The following is a 25,621-nucleotide window of genomic DNA, read 5'->3' as shown; positions in this document are numbered from 1 at the left end:
TAAGTTCAGGGAAGTACATTTTTTTTTATTTTTTTTTGGCATGGGGGGGCCTGATTAGTGCCCCCCTACATGCCACTATGCCCAATGACCATGCCCAGGGGACAGAAGTCCCCTGGGCATGGCCATTGGGCAAGGGGGCATGACTCCTGTCTTTACTAAGACAGGAGTCATGTTAATGGCACCAGGGCGTCGTAAAAAAATGGCGCAAATCGGGATGAGGCGATTTTTTTGCCTCAACCTGACTTGCCCCATTTTAAGACGCCCTAACGCCATTTTCACCTACGCCGGCGCTGCCTGGTGTACGTGTTTTTTTTTCGCGCACACCAGGCAGCGCCGGTCTGCTTGCGCCGGCTAACGCCATTCAATAAATACGGCGCCCGCATGGCGCTTCAGAATGGCGTTAGCCGGCGCTAATTTTTTTTCCGCTACACTGCGTTAGCGCAGTTTAGCGTCAAAAAGTATAAATACGGGCCTAGGTGTTTATGTCATATTCCCAACAGAATCTCTTGACACATTTCAGTATAATATCTATTATTCCTCAATAAGTCTGAAAATATGTTGCGATAACTATAATTGCAAAATAGTAAAATTTCTCTACATGAAGTTACTTATGATCATGTCTATTGAAGTTTCCATATTAATGTATTTGCCCCTTTGAGTTATCGGTCCAAACTCTATTTGCTATCCCTTTTTTTCTTCATTACTCACCTCCAGACAATCCTTTGTAGACATCCCCTCAAGGATCTTTCAGATGAATCCAAACTCTGAAGATTAATTCTATAATTGTCCTCCCAGTACTAGGAAAGGATCCAAGGAGTAATGTTCCCTGATTAGGGTCCACTCCACACCTATATTGTTGATGGATTGTGGTTTTATAGAAAGTCTACGCTACAGGGTACGTGTTTTGGCTGGTACTCAAAGGAAGGAGGTGGGAGAAGGAGGACGAAAGATGAGTTGTTCTGTCAGTTGATCACCATCATGTAGGAAGGGCAACATATTATGTAGGAACACTTCTAGTTGTCTCTTTCTTTTATAAATTATAATTTTATAGGAGGCCGTTCACATTTTTAGTTAACCTTTTGTTGTGAAATACCAGTGTCTTCGTAGGCTGAGATGTTCTAAGGCATGGGCAAAATGGGCAATTGCCTGCAGCTCCCACCTTCTAAGGGGTCCCTGGGAAACTAAACTTTCACTCTATTTTACTTCTGTCTATTCTATTTCTCTATTTGAACCTCTCTACCTTTCTGCATTCACCTATCTGAGACTATAGCTTCCCAATGTCATTTTAAAGAGCATATTTCAGCTGTTTTTGTGTAAGCCTTTAAAAGTTTATTATATAATTCAATGCTCTTTGGCTGAATTCTTTCTTGAATTAGCAGGCAATAAAATTTCAATTTATTTCTTAAACTGGCCCCCAAAATATGTCTTGCCTGGGGCTCCAAAAATCCTTATGATGCCATAGCTTGGGAAGGTTGCTTGCCATCTCTTCAGGTGATAGGACATCCCTGAAGGCTTGATGTATAATGTAGCATTAATATCCAGGTAAAGGGATGACAATAAGATCACAATTTTAACATAGCATTCTCCAAATCTCAGTCCACCATGTGTGCATCCTGGGACAGGACCCGAGTACAAGAAGAATATCACTGTAGTCTGAGAACATTGGGTTTACTTGTCTCCGCCTCTACCCGCCGTTTCTCGGGGTAAGGGACCTTTTGCCTTTCTACTCTTGGTTTCTGGACCCTAATAGGTGTCCCCCTTTCAGGGCCTTGCCCTCGCATCCTTAGAGGCCACCATCCTTTCTTGCCCTTGTTTCCCTCTCATGTGGCTTCTTCCCTTGTCTTCCTCTCCATGAACCTTAGAGTCTGCCTATGAGGGGACGCTCCCTCTCCTGGACACCAGAGGCCAGTAGCCTCTTGTGATAGGGTAAGAACTTCTCCCCTTTCTTATTGTCCTCCACGTAATTGCGTGCCAAACCATTATTTATGTGATTTATGCCTTATGTACCCAGAACTTCTGCGTCCTGCATGAATTCTTTCACGTGTGTTGTGGATTGAGGTGTATTGCTGTGTCACCATGTCACCCTCATTACCGGTCTGTTTTATTTTATTTCCTTTAGGTCCTCCCCAGGTATTTCCTTGGCAAGGTAGGCCCCCCCGCACAACCCAGGCTTTATCGACTTATTATTCCTACACCATTGTTAATTGTTTATTCAGCGCTCACTGAGCATGAGTAGCAGGGATCCTTCGCCCTGATGAATGCCCCGAGACTTTCCAGAGCTCATTTTTTAGGGCAGAAACATGTTGGCTTCTTCCTTTTAGATAGGCGACCCAGTGAGTCATTGCTCTCACATTGGTGTCCCAGTCTTCTTTTTAATCACATCAAACAGAACCTTCTATTAAAAACTCACATGGGTATCTGTTTAGGTGTTTTTATTTCTTAGTCTAGCTGGATCCCTTTTTCCAGAACCAGAATTAATTTACGCACTCCCTCCTGTTCCTTTAACAGTGAGGTTGAGTCCGCCCAGGTGGCATTGTCCTACCTGGGTGGGGCTTGGTGGTCAAATGATGAAGCATGACACTATATAGTGTGTGAGACCACCTAGTCCGTAAAGGAAATTCCCCTCCCAGACCCCACATCACGGTCCACCCATATCTCGCCTCTAGTTAAGGATCACGAGGGGTCTAGTGTTATAACTGATGTACTATTGATCTGCCCCCGTTACAAGAACCCCGTACTCCCAGTTGTGATTTTGTATTGATTTTGGGAGCTGAGTACGGTTGTGTTCTTCATTTGCCCCCCTACTCCCATATATTCTCTCTCAGTGTGATTTGGTCTGAGAACATTGCCAGTATAAGGAATATCTATGAATAGCTGCTTTTTAAGAAGAGATGGTGTCTTGTGCTAGTGTTTAAGTATTTTAAATTAACTACATTTTAGAGCTACCTCTCTTAAAGCTGATTTATGGAATTTTAAAGGTCCTTACCAATATTTCTTAATATAATTGTGTTATACTGTAACCTGACCTATCTAGCATAGTGAGTTCTCTAAGTGTCTCGACAAGTTGCTAGCTATGTAGTCTCAACACCACTCCCTAGTAGATCAGTGGCATTATTAGACAGCACCCCCCTGAGACAGGGTCAAATTTGATTGCATTTCCAGAAATGGGGCCAGATGTATCAAGCACTGTGTATAAAAGGCATTAGCAATGCAATTTTAAGGGATCGCTAAAATAGCGATTCCTTAAAATTGTGAGCCCGTTTAAAGAATCGCAAATTGCAATTCTCTAAATAGGAAATCGCAATTAAGGAATGCTTATTTGCGATTTCTTATGCACACGTATGAAGCTTTTCCTTAATGCGAATTCGGCATTAAGGAATCGCAATTACCACCAATTAAAACTTGGTGGTAACCATATGCAAATTTTAAAAATGCATTAGAAATGCATTTTTAAAATTGACATGAAACACACACGTGCCCCTTTGGCATGCGTGCGCCTTACATGTCCTAAAATATTTTTTGGGGGTGCAGCAGAGGGGGCCTTAGGCTCCAGAACCCTGGTGTTTTGCATTTCCTAAATTGTGAATTGCAGTTAGGAATTCACAATTTGGGAAATGTAAAAAGTTTGCAAATATGGGCATACAGGCCCATAGGTGCGAATGGGGTCTGTATCGCAATTTGCGATTCGGTAATAGCATGTGCGATATTTTAGAAATCTCAAATATGATACATACCATTTTGCGAATCAGAAATTTCTTAAAATTTAAAAATCGCTATTGCCGAATCGCAAAAGGGTTAGATGATACATCTGGCCCATGGTTTCATCAACGCCACATTCCTCTCGGAGAGTTGCAAAATAATTATTTGTTCCAAATACGAGTAACTGCCCAAGTATATCTACACTAGGCCTTTCCCATGTGTCCCAATTTAAGCCTCTTCTACCCAAACAGACAGGAGCCTTTCCCCATTTGAGAGCACCATCATGTACAAAGGGGTCCAATTTAGACCCTTTTCAGTTTGTTTTCTTATCCTTGAGGCTACACTAGATAATCGGGTAATTCATAGTAAATGGATTTAAAAAAAATCGACAAGTCATATGCCCGTAAGATAGGGATTAGTCTGATATCATGGTAGCATAGCTCACCTAGCTTAGACAGAGGCCAAATGAATCCTTGTCTGCCTGTAATTTATAGACCCACACAGCCACACACAAACTCACAAAACCAATTACACATCCACACAACCACTCACACACCTACTTACACACCTACACAGCCACTTGCACAGCCACACACGGTTCTAGAAAACTACTCACACACCTAAGCAGACATTAGACAGCTACTCACACGCCCCCACAGTCACTTACATAGATACAAAAAAACTTGCACACATGCAGTGATGGTTATATAAATTGCAGTAGGATATGTTTGTATTACAAGTGTTGTTGTTTAGTATTGAATATGTGTTTTTGTGGGGAATGGATTCACAGATCCGTAGTGGATCTACCCATAATATAACCATCAGATAAGTTATTTGGCTGGGGATCAGTAACAGATCTGAGAGAGAAATTAAGAAAAGGATTTGAAAAGAAAAAGAAACAGCGTTTGGGAAAAGGGTTGGCTCTGAAAAGAGCCTTTGTGATGTGAAAGTATGGTATGTAGTACATACTTGGAAAGTGATATTATTTAGCAAGTATCCTTCATTGGGATTCCCAGTCTATCCCAGTAATTGTGCCTAGGTCATTGCAACTACAGTGCACAATCTTGAGGTCTGGATGTTGGCCAACAGCAATGCTTTCAATCAAAAGCAGCAACTGATGCCAGTATAACCATTTCTGGCCAAATCAAGTAATGTCTACATTAGGTAAACCTAAGTCCCAGTTAATGCCACTCTTTTTAGCACCCTTTATGGCCCAAAACAAACAACTATGGCCTACAATTCAAACTCTGCCCATATTGGAAGCAGGAGTAGCACACAGGAAAAGGCTACAGCAGAATGAGGCAGATTCGAAGATGAAAGTCAGTTACAATGAACGACAACAAGTAATATATAATATAACATATTTGGATGGCGGAGATGTGCCGAGAACTAAAATGAGATAGTGACTTTAAGGAAAAGGTAACTAACTCTGTGATTGGATTTATAAAAATAAATAAAGTTTATGTTTTGCAAACAGTCAAACACACCTGCTAGAGTTAATGTGAAGCTACTATGCTGTTGAGAGAACGTTTTATGAATTTCGACCTATTGGTAGACAGAGACTATTGGAAACAAGGTTACTATGGAAATGAAGCTAAAAGAGTGCATTGGGGAAAGGGAACAAAAGAGAATGCAGTGTGAAACTGAAAAGCAGATTGGTTTACTCAATACAGCATGAATGCTTTATAATTGACAATAATTTAGAAAATGAAATAGAAAGCAGTGACAGCAGATTGTTCAATTTTTTTAGGGGCTTTCATGTGAATTTGTGGATCCACCACAGACCAAATGGGGGCTGCACTGAGCCCTGCAGTGGATCCGCAGAAAACCTACCAAATTGGGCCTCTTTACAGGAAACATTAGAAGGGTTGAAAATAGTGACCATTTAGATGTGCCATATCAAAAATGAATGATGAAAGGAAGTCTGTAATTTTCCAAGTACAGGAGTATGAGTGAAACCACAGTGGGAAGAGCAAAGAGCAAAGCGATTTTACAGGTATGTAATTGCACTATACTATAGGAAAGTGCCACTGTTGGCATGGTTACCCCCCACACGTTTTGCTTGATATTGATGCCAACCTTGATTGAAAGTGTGCTTGGATCCTGCTAACCAGACCCCAACACCAGAGTTCTTTCCCCAAACCTGTACCTTGGTTTTCACAATTGGCACAGCCATGGCACACAGTTAAGTCCCTTGTAAAAGGTACCCATGGTACCCATACCTAGGGTCATGTGGCCAGGGAAGGTCCCCAAGGACTGCATCATGTATGATGCCTTTGCAGCTTCTGTGTGATGGTAGAGAGAAAAAAGGCAAAGTCGACATGGCACCCCTCTCAGGGTGCCATGCCCACAAAACACTGCCTTGACATAGTTAAGTCATCCCTCTAACAGGCCTTACAGCCCTAAGGCAGGGTACACTATACCACAGGTGAGCGCATTGCTGAATGAGCAATATTCCCCTACAGTGTCTAAGTACGTTATTACATTGTAAGTGCAGTGTAGCCATATTGAGTATATTGTCTGGGAGTCTGTTCTTACGAACTCCACAGCTCCAAGATAGCATCACCGAATACTGGGAAGTTTGGTCTCAAACTTTTTAGCATAATAAATCCACACTGATGGCAGTGTGGGGTTTATTAAGAAATGCACCCAGAGGGAATCTTAGAGATGCCCCCTGTATGCTAGCCCAACTGCTAGTGCAGGACTGACTGGTCTGCGCCAGCCTGCCACTTTCAGACAAGTTTCTGACCACATGGGGTCAGAGCCTTTGTGCTCTCAGTGTTCAAAAACAAAGCCTGTCCTGGGAAGACATGCTTCACACCTCCTCTCTGCTGGAGCTGTAACACCTGGAGGTGAGCCTCAAAGGCTCAAGCCTCGTGTTACAGTGCCCTAGGGCACTCCAGCTAGTAGAGTTTCCCGCCCCGGAGAAATCTCCACTTTTAGGGGCAAGTCAGGTGAGAAAATTAGGAAAAGCAGGGAGGAGTGACCACCCCAGCTAGGGCCACCCCTAAGGTGTCAAGAGTTGAGGTGACCCCCTCCCTGCAGAATCCTCCATCCCGGTTTGGAGGACAGGGACCAATAGGGTTAGGCTCATGTCCCTCTCCCCAAAGGGAGTGGACACAAGAAGGGTGTAGACACCCTCAGGGACAGCAACCATTGGCTACTGCCGTCTGACCTCTATAACACCCCAAATCATGGAGTTAAGAGCCTCCCTGAACCCAGTTCACCAGATTCCTGGTGACCTGACAAGAAGAAGAAGGACTGCATAGCTGAAACCCCCAGCAGAAAAGAAGTAAGACAACAACTGACTTGGTCCCAGTCCTACCGGCCTGTCTCCTGCTTCAAAAAAACTTCAAAAGAACAGCAACGCATCCAGCAGCACCAACGACATCTGCCGAGCTCCAGAGGACTGCCCTGCACCCAAAAGGACCAAGAACTTCTGTGGACAGCGGCCCTTTCTGAGATGAAACAACAACCAAGGACTCCAGACTCCACCAAATGCAGGAGTCCTGACCACTCTGCACCCAACACCCATAGCCTGTGTTCAGTGGCCCAACCAGCTAGAAAGGATCCCCAGGTGATTCTGAGCAAGTGACCACCCTAGGTTGACCTCTCCACCCCTCCACAACGACGCCTGCAGAGGGAATCCCAAGGCCCCCCCTAACTTCAAAAGCTCCAGACGAAGATATCCGATACCTGGAGACACACTGCACCCAGGCCTCCAAGAACCCGACCTCTGGTGCAGCTGCGATCAGCAGGCAGCCCTCCCCCTGTCCAGCCTGTTGTTTGCAAGAGACGACCTCCGGGACCTCTCCTGCATCATCTGAGTGACCCATGGGGACCCCTTATAGAGAAGCATTGAAAACCTGACGCCTTGTTTGCACACTGCGCCTGGCCACCCCAGTGCTGCTGAGGCTGTGTGTTTGGTGCCTACTTGTGCCCCCCCAGTGCTCCTCTAAACACCCCAGGTCTGCCCTCCAAGGTTGCGGGTACATACATGCCTGCAAATCTGATTCCAAGTCCCCCCATTCTCCATAGGATCCCATGTTAAATTTTCTTCAGCTTTGACCTCTGCACCTGGCCGACCCCGTGTTGCTGGTGTTGGGTGTTTGGGGTTAACTTGAACCCCCAGCGGTGAACTTCCTAAGCCCCGGAGACTGGAACTGTAAATCGAGTACTTATCTCTAAAAACTGTACTTCCCTTTCTTCTCTCAGGAACTGTTCTGAAATTGCACAGTGCTCATTTTTAAAAGAGATATTTTTTGTTTTCTTAAAAACTGTTTGCGTTGCTAAAGTGAAACAAAGTTACAATGATGTCTAATTTGAGTACTTACCTGCAATAGTATTTATTTCTGAACTGAGTCTTGTGGTTCTAGTAATAAATTAACAAAATATTTTTTTCTTTATGAAAACCTATTGGTCTGAAGTTAAGTCATTGAGTGTGTGCCTCTTCTATTGCCTGTGGGTGTGTTGTGTATCCATTTTAGTTATAGCTTCATACATGTTAATTTAGCGAACTAGGCCTGCCGCTGTGCACTTTAACCTAGATATATTTTATTCAGCTTTTTTTATTATTTTAACAATTGCCACATTTACGGTCTTGTTTTATTTCTCTCTATCTAGCTGCTTTTGCCTAGGTCAGCACTGTGTTCTCAAATAAGACATTTCTTTCGCTCTGTGCTTTTCTCAAGGCTGCAGTAAGATAGGTTGCCGGTAAACGTGGAAAACGCTTTGTCTCTAGTGTTCATAGAAACATACTCATCCTTACGTAGGGACATTTTCTCAGAACATCAGCTGTTTTATTATAAAAACACTTGTCTGTCCCATACACGTTAGAGGGAGATTCCAGCCAGATGCCCATGACTGTATGCTAATTGATAAATGCTTCGCAACAGCTGCTTATGTAGACTACAGGCCACTGTAGTGAATCCTAGTTTATTTTACCAGGGTAACGGGAGTTAGCTTAGACATAGGCTTGTAAACTCGTGCCCCCGTCACCCAGTGACTTTTAACCTACTTAGCTTGCTCCATTTAATTATTTATTTCTGTTAAGATGGCGGCCTTGTTTATAGCTAGGCCACTTGTTATAAGTTCTATTGTCAGTGTCACTGCGCCAAGGCGTCAAAATCAAGCGTGAAAGACAAACATACAGTAGGCATTCACACTTAGGGATTTTCCCTCTCTATACTTTCGAAGGAATTGTTGATATTAATTGCCGTCCCAAGCATGCCTGTTATCTATTGTTATGAATAACACTAAGTCAAGGGACCTTGTAGATCTGTATAAATACAACACACTTTTAGACAGATAATCAGAGGGATTCCGACCAGAGGGCATCGCCACCATCGCCGATGCTGCAGTCATCTTGACGCTGACCCAGTCTTCGTGTCCCTGCGGAGACTGAGATAGAGACCTCATTCCAAGGTAACGAGGGTTGGGGGCTCCTCTCATGGACACGGCTTTGGCAGATTAGGTTTAACGAACCCAGCTCTCCTTTTCTAGATAGGAGGTTAGACTTACTATAATCAGGGTATTAGGGCTTATTCCATTTTTATACATATACATATATTTTTTTTCATACATTGCATAATGGTGGGGGTCTTTATAACAATGACTCTCCTCTTTACAATATTACTGCTTGGTATATTCATTATCCTAATCATTGCAGTTCATGCAACTTATCGCAAATTGCAGTTATGTTGAATAAAAACTGTTTTAACTTCACTGCATCTGTGTTTTTGCCTTTGTTTGTATGAGACATACTAAATCTGTGAGAAACGGGTAATTCCTGTTTAACCACGACAACCCTGAGAGATCTTATTTGAGTCCATGCGTAAGCGACTGCTACAAATCACCTTTTACTATTGTGTTTCTGGTGAGGTACTGCTAGTAAGCCGATGAGGTTTGGACAACAGTTACAACTAGTTGTAGGAAGAGACTAAGGTGGTCATTCTGACCCTGGCGGTCTTTGACCGCCAGGGCGGAGGACCGCGGGAGCACCGCCGACAGGCCGGCGGTGCTCCAATGGGGATTCCGACCGCGGCGGTAAAGCCGCGGTCGGACCGGCACCACTGGCGGGGTCCCGCCAGTGTACCGCGGCCCCATTGAATCCTCCGCGGCGGCGCAGCTTGCTGCACCGCCGCGGGGATTCCGACCCCCCCTACCGCCATCCAGATCCCGGCGGTCGGACCGCCGAGATCCGGATGGCGGTAGGGGGGGTCGCGGGGCCCCTGGGGGCCCCTGCAGTGCCCATGCCACTGGCATGGGCATTGCAGGGGCCCCCGTAAGAGGGCCCCTACATGTATTTCACTGTCTGCTGCGCAGACAGTGAAATACGCGACGGGTGCAACTGCACCCGTCGCACAGCTTCCACTCCGCCGGCTCGATTCCGAGCCGGCTTCATCGTGGAAGCCTCTTTCCCGCTGGGCTGGCTGGCGGTCTGAAGGCGACCGCCCGCCAGCCCAGCGGGAAAGTCAGAATTACCGCCGCGGTCTTTCGACCGCGGAACGGTAACCTGACGGCGGGACTTTGGCGGGCGGTCTCCGCCGCCCGCCAAGGTCAGAATGAGGGCCTTAGAGGGTAATTCTGACCCTGGCGGTCGGTGACCGCCAGGGTCACCGACCACGGGAGCACCGCCAACAGGCTGGCGGTGCTCCTAAGGGCATTCTGACCGCGGCGGTTCAGCCGCGGCCAGAAAGGGTAAACCGGCGGTCTCCGGCCGGTTTACCGCTGCCCTACAGAATCCTCCATGGCGGCGGAGCGCGCTCCGCCGCCATGGGGATTCTGACACCCCCTACCGCCATCCTGTTCCTGGCGGGTCTCCCGCCAGGAACAGGATGGCGGTAGGGGGTGCCGCAGGGCCCCTGGGGGCCCCTGCAGTGCCCATGCCAATGGCATGGGCACTGCAGGGGCCCCCGTAAGAGTGCCCCACAAAGTATTTCAGTGTCTGATATGCAGACACTGAAATACGCGACGGGGGCAACTGCACCCGTCTCACCTTCCCACTACGCCGGCTCAATTCTGAGCCGGCGTCCTCGTGGGAAGGTAGATTTGCCCTGGGCTGGCGGGCGGTCTTTTGGCGGCCACCTGCCAGCCCAGGGCAAATCTCAAAATACCCTCAGCGGTCTTGCGACCGCGGAGCGGTATTTTGTCGGCGGAAGGCTGGCGGGCGGCCTCCGCCACCCGCCAGTCTCAGAATGACCCCCTTAGTCACCTACATACGAAAGTACTGTCATCCTGAGACCAGCAGTCTTGCTCAGAGCGAGAGTCCAAACTACGACATGGCGCCACCAACGATGGTGTTTAGGCACTAATTTACGGGTACCCTGACTATCACAGTCTCACAAACAACAGGTACCCTCAGTACCATTATACGGAGACGTCCGTGGTCTTTGGGAAAAATCCTCCTCAGCCGAACAGGTAACTCCTAATTAGGCTGTAGGTTGTTCAAGCTCGGACTTACAAAAGGAAAAACTTCCCCTGTTTTGGTGTTCCGTTTCTCTAAACAAACTATGGCTAATGCCATTGATATTCCTGCAAATGCTAGACATGCACTTACACAACATTTATTATCACATGGCCTTAGAGAAGAGGGCGGGGAGGTTACTTTAATTATAGAAGCAGCTGAAGCGTACCAAACAGAAACATTTTACTGTTGGGTTGCCTTTCCTGAGGCTGACCAACGGACGCACACATTTCACACCTATGAGATTGCGGACGCTCCAGTACGATACGAAGCATACCAGTATCATGAAATACCGCTCACGTATCAAGAGCATCAGAACTGGTTTGAAGGCGCCCTACCACATGTACAACGACGGGTGAGGCTGGGACCTTTAAGTAATGAAGGGCCTACATGGCCCATGTTTGCCACATATACACCTCACCCAGGCATAATGAATATGCCGATCGCAGATTTAAGAGTACTATATAATGAATTAGTGGCATTATATAGACGATTGGTTCAGTTCGTAATGCGAACATTGAACACGACACCAGCGCGTCCAGCGCCACCAATTGCTGGTGGATATCAATTGGCTACTGGCATTAATCCACAAACAGTACATACTATTATGGGTAAAGTGCCCACAGAACGAGAAAAAATACCGTTCTGGATTGCTCAAAAAACGAAGCAGCTGGAAGCTGTGTTCCCCCATACGGGGCCACAGGAAAAACATAGGCTGCTCACTATGTGCTTGCCATTCGGGATGGTTCCCTCGGTGGATGAATGTGCCACTTGGGGTACAGTCTTCGCTGCCGTATATACTACCACACATGGTACCCCTACACTTGCCAATTTACCGGAAGTGTTAAAACATATACAAAATGAACATGGGGCTGCACCGGCCCTAGATCTGGGAATGAAATTAATGCGTAATTTTGACGCCGTTTCCTCAATAATACTAAGTAATATTAAAGGGGAAGCGGTGGCACTGGCAATACGCCAGCGTCTCCGAGAAACTCCAAATGGGGACCAAGAGAGACAGCTACCAAAAATAATATCAGATACCTACACCAGTACTGTATAGGACGGGATGGGCTAGGAGCCAAACCTAAAAAATTGGACGTACCAAGTACCACCCATAAGGAAGGTACAAAGCAAGCACAAGAGGGCTCTAAAAAGCACTGGGACAAACAAAAAGATTTCAAAGATAGGAGAAATAAAAGAGCAGATTCTCCACATCCAGAATACTCCGAAAAGAGATATAATCTCAGGAATAGGGATAACATTAGAACTCCAGACAGATATACTGATTCACGTCCTTCTCGTTCCTTTCAGGACGCACCGGATAGACGTAGCGAGAGAGGGAGCCGTCAAGATCGACGTCCGGAATACGTGAAAGAAAAGAAACACTCGCCGCAGTCTACCATTAAAAAAGAAGAAAAGACTGCTCAGCAAAAGCCACAATTTAAAAAGAAGAAAGTGGCGGCACTGACCATTAAAAATGCCAATAGTATTGAGAACACTGTTGAGGAACAAGAGGTGGGCAGTGACTCTTTTGGACAGCGCAGCAGAGGTCACGATATGTCGCCAGAGTCTGAAAGACCATCTGGTTGTGACAGCAACTAGCGATTACATCGCAGTTGAAACGGCGGATGGCCGCGTACTCCCACCTGATCGGGTTTATGATTTAACGATTCAGATTGAGGGAGACGTGGAACGTATTATTAGTGTAATATTCTGGGATGAACTAGCTAGTGATATCTTGTTGGCCGAGAAAGATTGGCCGCCTGAACATGTCCGCAAGCTCCCGCATGGGGAAGATGTCATTTTGCCTTCTTTCTCCAATCTTGTTCCAGACGCAGATAAACAAGCATATGCTATTGAATGGGCTTTAGCGCAGGCACCTGCATTATACCGTAATCATGTAGGTTGGGACAAGGATTCTCCTTGTCATGTTATTCCCGTTCGGTCTACGCCGCACCCACAGCCACAATACCCTGTTAAACATGAGGCGAAAACTCCATTGACGGAGATACTTTCACAACTAGAGTATCAGGGGGTAATTGAACCCTGTACATCGGCAATGAATAATCCGCTATTTCCCGTTGCCAAATCTGATCATTCATATAGAATAGTAGTTGATTATAGACACTTGAATAGTCATACACGCACATATGCTATACAAAATTCACACAGCACAGCGCTGGTCAATAATATAGTGCGTAAAAAATATAAAACTACATTGGATATATCTAATGGGTTTTTCTGCCAGAATTTAGCACATGAAAGTAGGGACCTAAGTGCATCCTCTTTTGGCTCTCAAAAATGCTTTTGTCGTTTACCACAAGGCTATAAAAACAGTCCAGGACTTTTTTCGGCACGTGTAACTTCAATATTGCACGAGCTTGATTCCGATGCATTATCCTATGTGGATGACATCTATCTCACAGACGACACCCTCGACGTTCATCTTGCGAGGGTCGATCGGATAATATTGGGATTTGCAGCCTTTGGTTATAAATTTAATTTTAAGAAAAGTAAGATAGCATTTCTTAGTGTATTGTTCCTAGGATATGAGCTGTCAAAAGAGGGAAAGAGCCTGGCCCCACATTTCCTAGAAAAGTGTGCTCAACTACAGCCTCCAAATACACTAAAGAAATTACAGTCATTACTGGGTTTCTTTAATTTTGGCAGAACATACATTCCGGATTATGCCGAACGCATAAAACCACTTTATGACTTAATTCAGCCCAATTTTTCTAGCAGACGATGGACAATTGAACACACACACATCCTTAGGGATTTACAACAAGACTTACTGGAAGCTAGACTTATACACACAAGACAATAAAACAAATTTGGTCATCAGAATAATAGCTGGTGCCCTTGGATTTACCTATGTCACCTTTAATGAGGGTGACACTGTGCCAATAGCATACAAATCACATTTGTACTCCAATGCTGAAAAACGTTTTGCTCCTACTGAAAAAATTCTGACAGCAGTTCAGATGGCCGTCATAAAAGAGAGGACACTTGCCCAGGGGAAGCGCATTATTGTTGTCTCCCCGGTGCCGGCCTTAGAGGCTGTCACTAAAGCGAGCGTTCCAAACGCTAAAGCATTACATCCACGCTGGATTCAATGGGCAACGTCTCTGACCGCCACTGATGTTGACTATGTGTTTGACCCCAGACTTCAGACGCAAGAATTTCTCCAGTATGAGCAGGAGTACCCCACTCCCATGCACATATTGCCGATAGACAGTTATGATTCCATCATATATACTGACGGCTCAGCACAACCGGCGGTAGGTACTAAACATCAATACTCGGCAGCTTGCGCAGCCGTGTGTGGGGTTATGAAAGACAGAGTTTTCCATCCCCATAATACCTACACACAGACCTTAGGGGACTGCACAGCCCAGTTGGCCGAGCTTAAGGCTCTTCTTCTAGCGCTCGAACATTCAGAGCCAGGAACACAGACTTTGATCGTCTGTAATTCATATTACTGCGTCCAGTCATACAATGAATACCTCAATCATTGGAAACTGAACGGGTTTAGAGATTCTAAAGGGAACACCATTAAACACAGAATATTGTGGGGAAGGGTGGCTGATCTTAAAGATAAGCTGCCATGTGTCCATGTAATTCATACATTGGGACACCAACGTGTAGGAATACATGTTGCAGGTAATAAGTTGGCTGATGAAGCAGCCAAAGCATCAGTAGCTACGGCTTCTGTGGCTGCGGTGACTCGTTCAAAGACGAGATTGGATAATGAAATACTGGTTGCAGTTAAAGCCTCGGCTGCGGGAAAAACTCTTCCGAAAGGATACCCTATGAATTATACCTATCATATCAGTGCACAGAATGTTGCTTTTGCAACGATACCTGATGTTGGTGATCGAGTGATCCCAAATGAAGATCAAAGATTAGGACTAATTACAGCAGCACATGAGGGGGTAGCTTCTGCACATGCTGGCATACAGGCCACTATCACCATTTTACAACAGCGATATTGGTGGCCTGGTCTATGCAGACGGACTAAACAGTATGTCCTTTGCTGTGACATTTGTCAGCAGATTAAGGGGCATATTTATACTCTGTTTGCACCAAATTAGTGTCATTTTTTTTTACTCTAATTCGGTGCAAAACTAACTCCATATTTATACTTTGGTGCTAGACCCCTCTAGCACCAAATTTATGGAGTTAAAGTCATTTTTTGAAAGTGGAGACCAACTTTGCCTTAATGAGATGCAAGGTAGGCGTTCCCGTGCAAAAAATGATTCTATGGCCTTAACGCCATATTTAGGGGCATATTTATACTCTGCGGCATATTTATACTCTGTTGCACCAAATTAGTGTCATTTTTTTTTACTCTAATTCGGTGCAAAACTAACTCCATATTTATACTTTGGTGCTAGACCCATCTAGCACCAAGGCCCTGATTTAAACTTTTTTTGCACCGCATTAACGTCATTTTATGACGCAAACGTGGCGCAAACTTACAAAATATTGGCCCTTATTTATACTTTTTGCTGCAAAACTGCACTAACTCAGTTTTGCACCAAAAAGTTTAGCATCGGCTTGCACCATTTCTGTGCACCACCCGGGCACCTTATTTATGGAATGGTGCAAGCCGGTGCAAAGGGAAGGCTAGAGTTTTAAAAAAATGACTTTAGTCGGGTGGAGCTGGCAGTATAGAAGAAGAGGGTTTAGCACCAGAAAATGGCTTTAGGCAGGTTAGAGTAAAAAAAATGACTCTAACCAGATTAGCATAATTTTATGGTGCTAAACCTACCATGCCACATGACTCCTGCCTTAGAAAAGGCAGGAGTCATGCCCACCACCCTAGTGGCCAGCACAGAGGACCGGGGTCCCCTGGGCATGGCCATTGCACCCTGTGCCATGTATAGGGGCCCATTTCAGGGCCCCCTATGGCACTTTAAAAAATAAAATGCACTTACCTGTACTTACCTGGGATGGGGTCCCCCATCCTCGCAGTCCCTCTAGTGTGGGTGGGGGTGCCCCTAGGGCCTAGGGAGGGCACCTCAGGGCTCATTCCATGGTGTTCTACCATGAAATATGGCCACAGGTCCCCTAAGGCCTGCCCAGACCCAGGTCTTAAAAAATGGGGCAAAGCAAGCTTTGCCCCATTTTTTGACCCCTCCTCCCTCCCTTGCACCATTTTTACATGGGAGTATAAATATGGTGTTAAGGCCATAGAGTCATTTTTTTGCACGGGAACGCCTACCTTGCATCTCATTAAGGCAAGGTAGGTTTCCACTTCCAAAAAATGACTTTAACTCCATAAATATGGTGCTAGACGGGTCTAGCACCAAAGTATAAATATGGAGTTAGTTTTGCACTGAATTAGAATTTTTTTTAAATGACGCTAATTCAGTGCAAACAGAGTATAAATATGCCCCTTAGCGTCAAAAAATGATGCTAATCTGGTCAGAATCATTTATTTTGACTCAAAACTGCCTAACGTCATTTTTTTCAAGCTAGCCTACCCTTTGCACCGGCTTGCACCATTCCATAAATATGGTGCCCAGCTGGTGCTAAAAAATGGTGCAAGCCGGTGCAAAACTTTTTGGGGCAAAACTGCCTTAGTGCAGTTTTGCACCAAAAAGTATAAATAAGGCCCTAAAGGTTCTAATATCAGACGGCCTAGGCAGACCTCTCTCTTAGTGTCAGACAAGCCACTCCATTGTGTGTACTTGGACCATTGTGGTCCCTTACAACCTGATGGTGGATATAAATATATTTTAGTGGCTGTAGATTCCTGTTCTAGATTCCTGTGTGTATGGCCACAACGGTCGGCTGACGCTCGGACTGTTATAAAAGATTTGCTGATCTTTATCGGTACATATGCGGTTGCAGCATTCCATTCGGACCAGGGCCCTGCATTTGCCTCTAAGGCATTCAGGGACACCATGAGGACGATGGGTGTTGAACTCCATTACTCCTCACCATACCATCCCGAGGGAAATTCGGTCGTGGAGAGGCGGAATCGTGATCTAAAGCAATCCTTAACAGCTCGGGTATTAGGTTCAGGCCGCAGTTGGTTGCATCACCTATATGGGGTCCAGAGAGCACTGAATAATCTGCCAAGACGGTCCTTGGGGGGTAAGTCTCCATATGAGGTTCTCTTTGGGACACCTATGTATGTTCCCCATCTTGATGCCCCTGGTGTGGTGGCGGCAGATACACCATTTGACATAAAAGAACGTCTCGCTGTTTTACAGGAGCTTCAACAATTCTGTGATGATAAATCATCTGCGAGTGCTGCCACCTTGGGAATAAGGGATTTGGCGAAAACTTCGACTGGCTGGATTCCTAAAGTTGGGGATCTGGTTCGTGAGAAGATCGCTGTGAAAAAAGAATTTGGTCCATCATACAGAGCACCCGTACAGGTCTTGGGGATAAAAGGCACCAGAACTGTCATCCTTCCACCATTGTCTGGTTCAAAATCAAACAGATTAATCTCAATTGATGACATCAAATTACACCATGCGGTGAATTCTTCACAGTAGACCATGAGGTTCCTTGGGTAGTTCCCGATCCCCTCTCACTACCCAACAGGACATCCATCTACATAGTAGGATGAATATCACTGCTACTGACTATGCAACTATGTCAACTGCTGTTCCGGACACTTCCTCGACCATGGGGAGGGCAGAAAATGAACTTTTGTTGGTTCCAGTAACAACTTCGGTGAACAACCCGCTTCAAGATTTGGCGGTATTTTACACTAATACTTCCACAACTAATAACGTTGACTATCAAGAGCCTCCACAAGCAGTGGATGGGAGTTCGATGTGTCCTGTGTTTGCGGAAACTTCTTCTGGCTATTTTGTAGACATTGATGATTTTTCTTCAGATTCATCCTCAACAGAGACTGACAAATTATTTAATTGTAGCAAATTCTATCATTGGCTTAAAAAGAACTATTTTAAATATCCATGGAACTATCTCTGGTTCTGTTTGACATTTATTGCATTGTTTTTATGGATTGGTTTTGTGACTGTTTTCTTTTTACTAATTAATGGTCACTATATCGCTGATCGCTCCTCTGTTGAGCCCGTTGATGTAATTCTAACACCACATCATTCATCACACAAAGTCCGACGTGATTTGTCCCCTGTCAATATTACAGCTATTCCAATTCCTGATGGGATTGTATGGGACAAAGTTCAGTTTGATATATACGGGCCTACAGAGATAATTCAAGTACCATACGTGTTCAAAATTTCAATGTCTGATGTTATTACACCTAATGTTGTCTCTGATGAGTGGGATGTCCAAACGGTTAATTCAATGCTAACTGAAATGAAGGACTATTCCGCTTTTGGAAGTGATGATGTATATGATTCTACGATGAATTATGGGGAAATGTTCTGCTATCACAATTGGGGACATCACTACCTGCATCGTGCAACTAGATATAGGCTTCTGTTTAATTACACACAGTGGGAACACTGTTCAACACCACAGGTGGCGAGTCCGAAGTATTACAGTGACAAATTCACGTACTTTTCTGGGCATGATACAAAGAAAGCTGAATCATATTATTTTAGATTACCTGAAACTCGAATTGGTAAATTATTACTGACAGATACAAAATTGATTTATTCTGATCCTTTTGTTTCCCGACTATCGATTGAAGGTTATGAATATTGGAAAAACACTATAGATTTGAAAAGCGTGTTGGGTACACGAGATTGGCAAATACAGGGTAGGGAGGCTTTGTTTCGAGCTTGCTTGATTCCTGTACAAATGATTTCTTTGAATGATACTATAGAGCAGACATCATGTCTGGGGTTAGCAAAAATTAAAGATCTCAACACACCTAATATCCCTACACCAACAAAGTTTAGAGATTGGCAACGCTTTCTTAATATTTCAGAGGAAAGGCTGGATGCACTGGTTCAGGCTGGTGCTTATAATTCTTCACTTTCCCGTTCCGGGGGATGGTTAGTGTGGCCCACCGACACTGATGAGTGTCAAAGGCGGTTTTTGAACAATTCCGGGGGTTTTACCATTAATAGACCAGACCCTCGTTTTCTATCAGGTCAACATACTGGTGTGATTACAACATACAGTGTGGGTAAACTGTGCCAGCAATGGGTACAGACGAACACTTTAACAGCGGTTAAACAACACCTGAACACTCTTTCTGACAATATAGATTTACAGGATTTCATGTTAGGTCCTAGAAGACAGCGCTCAAAGCAATTTTTATATGCTATGTATAATGAAATTTGGAAACTTTCTCAAATTGAAGCTGCTGCACGTTTAAGGCAACTTGAGAGGGAGAATTTAGAAAAAACACTGGCTGTTGTCGATAATGGCATGAACACGCTATCCAATAGGATTTATTCACTGTCGAATATAGTGTCTTCTGCTATTGATATCACTCAGACTGATTTGTCCCGATTATATCATGGACAAATACAGCTACGTTCCATCATGCAGCTGGGTTGGACATTACAGACACTGAGAAGCGGACACATTCCATGGAAATACATTAATGGGAGTGAATTATTTGCTGCTTTTAATTTTTCCAGGGAACAAGAGACAATGGCTAAAAGGGAGGCGCGTTTCACCTTGCTTCAAGTAGAAAAATTAGATAAGTTGCCCTTCACTGTAGCAGAAAGTCCTTCGACTATTTGGCTCTTACACGGCATAATAACTTTACCGTTTTCGACCTTTCATTTCTCGAACTGCCTGAAACATCTTGCAGTGGGACGATATGAGCGGCTAGGAGATAGCTTTATTAAGGAAGTGTGGGAGTTGCCCTTTGAGTATCGCTGTCTAAATGGTGAACAAGAGGTCTTTCTTAGTGGAAGTGAATGTGAGACTACTGTTCGTCATTCCATGATATGCAAGCAGGTGTCTCTTCACGGTCTTTGCAATGCGGGGGTCGCAAATTTGGCATGTTTTCTGAAGGGTACTCCCGTCCCGTTGATTCGTTCAGTGTTTCATGTACTTTCTAATGGAAGTTATGTTCTACTGAGCGATGACAGCTGTTGCGGCTTGCGACCTGGAATTGCCTACGCGATCTCAGTCACGAAGGTCGTTACGTGTTGTGGCCATGTTCTGTTTCCCCCCACACGAGAGATACAAGTATCTGAAATGTGGCCCAACATTGATACTACTAATGTGAATTATGACAAGTTGAGCAGACTGAAGGCGCTATTGTTTCAAAAACAGGTCGCCTTGACATCCGCTAAAGAGACGTATGCTCTCCAGATAGCGAGATCATCAGCCGAGATACAATCCCTTTTAAATACCGATTTCCCCAAACACTTTGGAGAGTTGGTGTCCAGAATATTCAATGCTTCAAGCAGTACTGGGATTGTTCATTTCTTTAAGGCTGTCGGGTCTGGTTTTGTGTCCATCTTCAAGACTGTCTTCGGAGTCATCCCATCAGCCATCCATTCTATCTTCTCCAGTGTGTTTGGTGGCTTTCCAATTATTTTGGCTTTAATTGGCGGACTACTACTGCTATTTTTTCTGATTCGCGGTGGTTGTTTTTTTCCAGCAGTACAGAGCAATGGAGCCACTCCCGTCAACACCACTGTGCCGTGAACGCATGGTTCGGATCTTCGGTACACCTTTGCTGGTGGAACTGGAATTTGATTGGTCATTGTCATTTCGACCTCTACTATGGTGTGTACGACCGGTGTTCCGCTGCATCTGGTGCATCTTTGAACATCTTCCTATGGTCTGTCTTGCTGTTGCACCGACATCTTCTGTGGACCACGCACTGCTGATGTCCCCGATGAGGGTTCATACACGGTCATGCCCCTTGAGACTGAGGTTGCTCCGCGAGGCTACCTATGAGCCTTCTGTTATACAATCTAACATTGATGAGGTCGTTGTAGCGAGTGTCGATACAGCAATGAATATGGCTCACTTCTGCTCTATGGATCCGTTTGTCCGTCCAGCTCTCGATTTCACTTCGGACGATGTTGAATCATTTTTTAGATCATTGAATGGTGACTTCGATGACATTCTTCAAGATCCTGCATATAGCACATAATTTGATGAAATTGGATTGCCAGTTCTCGGTTCTAAAAAACTGCCAATTATATTAAAAGTTTGCTACACTTGTCATGATTAATATTAACATCTCTGGCTGTTTTTTAACGAATTTTAGATTTTTTAGAATTTTTGGATTGTTTAGTTCGGTAGCAGCTTTTTAGCGATTGGGTTTCTTTACCTTCATCATACCTGTTACGGCAACGGGGAGGGTGTAGTGAATCCTAGTTTATTTTACCAGGGTAACGGGAGTTAGCTTAGACATAGGCTTGTAAACTCGTGCCCCCGTCACCCAGTGACTTTAAACCTACTTAGCTTGCTCCATTTAATTATTTATTTCTGTTAAGATGGCGGCCTTGTTTATAGCTAGGCCACTTGTTATAAGTTCTATTATCAGTGTCACTGCGCTAAGGCGTCAAAATCAAGCGTGAAAGACAAACATACAGTAGGCATTCACACTTAGGGATTTTCCCTCTCTATACTTTCGAAGGAATTGTTGATATTAATTGCCGTCCCAAGCATGCCTGTTATCTATTGTTATGAATAACACTAAGTCAAGGGACCTTGTAGATCTGTATAAATACAACACAGTTTTAGACAGATAATCAGAGGGATTCCGACCAGAGGGCATCGCCACCATCGCCGATACCGATGCTGCAGTCATCTTGACGCTGACCCAGTCTTCGTGTCCCTGCGGAGACTGAGATAGAGACCTCATTCCAAGGTAACGAGGGTTGGGGGCTCCTCTCATGGACACGGCTTTGGCAGATTAGGTTTAACGAACCCAGCTCTCCTTTTCTAGATAGGAGGTTAGACTTACTATAATCAGGGTATTAGGGCTTATTCCATTTTTATACATATACATATATTTTTTTTCATACATTACATAATGGTGGGGGTCTTTATAACAATGACTCTCCTCTTTACAATATTACTGCTTGGTATATTCATTATCCTAATTATTGCAGTTCATGCAACTTATCGCAAATTGCAGTTATGTTGAATAAAAACTGTTTTAACTTCACTGCATCTGTGTTTTTGCCTTTGTTTGTATGAGACATACTAAATCTGTGAGAAAAGGGTAATTCCTGTTTAACCACGACAACCCTGAGAGATCTCATTTGAGTCCATGCGTAAGCAACTGCTACAAATCACCTTTTACTATTGTGTTTCTGGTGAGGTACTGCTAGTAAGCCGATGAGGTTTGGACAAAAGTTACAACTACAGTAGTTGTAGGAAGAGCCATGGGGCCAGATGTAGGAAAGGATTTGCAAATCGCAAACGGCAAAACCTGCCGTTTGCGAGTTGCAAATCGCATTTTCCTATGCAGAAATGCATTCTGCGAGTCGGACCGACTCGCAAAATGCATTTCAGAATCGCAAATAGGAAGGGGTGTTCCCTTCCTATTTGCGATTCCTAGTGGTATGCAATACCATTTGCGACCGCATATGCGGTCGCAAATGGTGTTGCAGTTACCATCCACTTGAAGTGGATGGTAACCCACTCGCAAATTGGAAGGGGTCCCCATGGGACCCCTTCCAGTTTGTGACTGGACCCAAAAACATTTTTTCAGGGCAGGGAGTGGTCCATGGGACCACTCCCTGCCCTGAAAAAATACCGAAACTAAAGGTTTCGGTTTTTTTTTTAAGTGCAGCTCGTTTTCCTTTAAGGAAAACGGGCTACACTGAAAAAAAAAAAAACTGCTTTATTAAAAGCAGTCACGAACATGGAGGTCTGCTGACGACAGCAGGCCTCCATGTTTGCGAGTGCCCATAGTCGGTATGGGGCCGCAATTTGCGACCCACCTCATGAATATTCATGAGGTGGGTCATTGCGACCCCATAGCGAGTCGCACTCGGCATTCTGAGACACCGTTCTGCATAACATTTTGCGAGTTGCAAATAGCGAGTCGCTATGACTCGCTATTTACAACTCGCAAAATGTTTCTTTGCTACATCTGGCCCTAGGTCACCTACATACGAAAGTACTGTCATCCTGAGACCAGCAGTCTTGCTCAGAGCGAGAGTCCAAACTACGACACCACTTGCTCAGGTATGAGGGATGATGTCCTCCCAGGGGACCCTGAAGGGCAGCAATAGAGCTTAACATGCTCTAACATAACCTAGGTAGAAATTATTTTAACAATTTGAGTGACAATATGGTAGCGTTATTTTTATGCTTCACTCTCCTTGTCACAATTTTAATCCTGTCATGCTTTATCATCCTAGTTATAGCAGTACATGCTTTATCATCTAAGATGCAGTTGCTTCATTAAAACCTTATTGAAACATATACTGCCTACATATACTGCCTCTGATCGTCCTTGTATATGCAAGACTAATGTAAATGAGAGAAGCGGATGCGATCTGAGTGACCACGATTTCCCTGAGGAGTCAATTGTGTCATGCACTCGCTGCCCATTCATCCCTGCTCTTGGGTAGAGATGAGGCACTGCTAGTTAGCCGGAAAAATACCTGGATTAGGCCGACAAGTGTCACCTGTAGTGGGATAGATTCAGTCCCCCACAATGCAGGTGATTCTGCTGCCCAAATCCAGAAGCCTCATTAGAATAATGAGAGCCTACCAGACAGGTGTAGAACAAAAGCTTTGCACTACCCTCTAATAAGCCTAATTGCACACTACCATTAAAAAGAGAATTAGTATTATCTACTTTAGCCTCTGTTAAGCCTCTCGGGAATCTCTGTACTCTGTGCACACTAACAGCCTACAGCATTTTCTCTGGCTTGTAATTGAGCCGGCACCAGTGCTGTAGAGCACAGTGTGCCCCAGCACCCTCACAATGTTCGTTGTCTGCAAAGCAAACAGTGAACATTGCAATGGTGCTGACTAGGGGGGCCCTGCACTCCCCCTGCATGGACAGTTTTCCACCAGCATTTTTATGGCGGTGGTATTGCCATGAAAACTTAGGCGGAGAAGGTTGTCATATTCTGCACTCATTCTACTTATATTCAGCCTTTTTTGGTGAGCCTACTTGGTAGCCTTTTGATATTTATGTCGATTTCCGCTATATTTTTTTAAATGTTTTTTGTTTAGCCATTTCTATTCTTGTTAACCCCTGTATTGCCTCTGCTGTTTCCTGCTCTTTTTATCACTCTGCTTCCAGCCCGCCCACCACCACCCAGTGCCCCTCCCTCCCAGGACCTATTTAATGGAGGCCGCAGCAAGACCCCATCGAGCAGGTCTCTCCCATGCCTTCTGGCTGCCTCCCTCCAGAGCCCTGAAGCTCTGGTAGAGCCCCTCAGTACTCTTCAGTGAGCGCTAGCGTCTGTACTTATTTTACTTATATTCAGTCTTCTTTGCAAAGCTGACATGGTAGCCTTTTTGTATCTTGGTCGCTTCCAGCCTTATTCTGGTGTTTTGTTTAGTTTTTAGTTTTCTTTAGCCACTTAGTTTGCTTGTTCTCACCCACTGTTTCCCGCCATTTTTTCCCCGCTCTGCTCCCAGCCCACCCATCGCCAACCAGTGCCACTCCCTCCCCAGAACCTACTTAATGGAGTCTGATGTGCGAGCGCCCAAAAGACAAGCCCACCTGTACCTGTCCATGTCTGTACCTTGTCAAGCACCAAGAACTCTCCTACCACCCACAGATACTCAGCCTCCAAACTGCAGGACCTTGCCCCTAGGAATTGAGACAACAACTGCTACAGCATTTCTCCCCAGACCACGGTAGGGCCCTTCGTCTGTTAGTGATGCTGCTTCACCTGCAACCCCCTACAAGAAATTCTAACACCAGAAGATCAAGCAAGCCTGCTGGCTGGTTCACACCCCAACTCCACCCACTGAAGAGAGAATGCAAGTGACTAGAAAGAAGATTGTACCATGCCACCTTCAAAGCTGCCCTCAGCAAATATCATCACCACCTCAGGGAAGCAAAAAAGGGCTCCCTGATCAACTGCATCGAGAAGAGCACCAACTGCTTCAAGGAGCTCTTCAGCATCATGAGAGAGTTCTCCTGCGCTGCAGGCATGAAGAATACAATCCAACCCTCCCAGGCCCTCTGCGACTCACTTGCAGACCACTACCACAAGAACAAAATAGGTATCTACAATACCTTTGCTCTCAAACCTCCAGCCTCAACCACCTTCTAACTCCAACAGATGCAACCTATGACTGGAAGCCACTAACATCTCAGGAGACATCAGCCATCATGAGTTCAACCCACTCCAGATCACCCAACTACCTGTGTCCCACTACATTTTCAAACAGGGACAGAGGGAGGCCATCAGTAAGTGTAAATCACAGATTTGCACTGAGGGTCATGGTGAACCCTGTGGTGGATCTGCAGATTGGTAAAAAAAGACAATTTTGCCCATGAGGGACCCCTCTATTTTATCTTTTGGGATCAGGATACATCTATCCTCACCCCTTATCTCACGTTTTTACAGTTTTATTCCCCCCGCACCAAGCCGA

The 25,621-nt window shown here is 44.9% G+C and overlaps 1 protein-coding gene across 1 annotated transcript in view; it reads left to right on the top strand.

The window, feature by feature from the left end:
* Window positions 1-11,403: 11,403 nt before the first annotated feature.
* LOC138249015 (extracellular calcium-sensing receptor-like) overlaps window positions 11,404-25,621 on the top strand; it is an 87,574-nt gene continuing 73,356 nt past the window's right edge. The window contains exon 1 of the mRNA XM_069203072.1: window positions 11,404-11,519. Coding sequence (XP_069059173.1) covers window positions 11,404-11,519 — 116 coding nt within the window. The remainder of the gene's footprint in view (window positions 11,520-25,621) is intronic.

The sequence above is a fragment of the Pleurodeles waltl genome, chromosome 8 (genome assembly GCF_031143425.1).
Source record: "Pleurodeles waltl isolate 20211129_DDA chromosome 8, aPleWal1.hap1.20221129, whole genome shotgun sequence".
In the NCBI taxonomy this organism is placed as follows: Eukaryota; Metazoa; Chordata; class Amphibia; order Caudata; family Salamandridae; genus Pleurodeles; species Pleurodeles waltl.
Note: the sequence above shows the minus strand (reverse complement) of the source record. Positions and strands in the feature narration are given on the sequence as shown.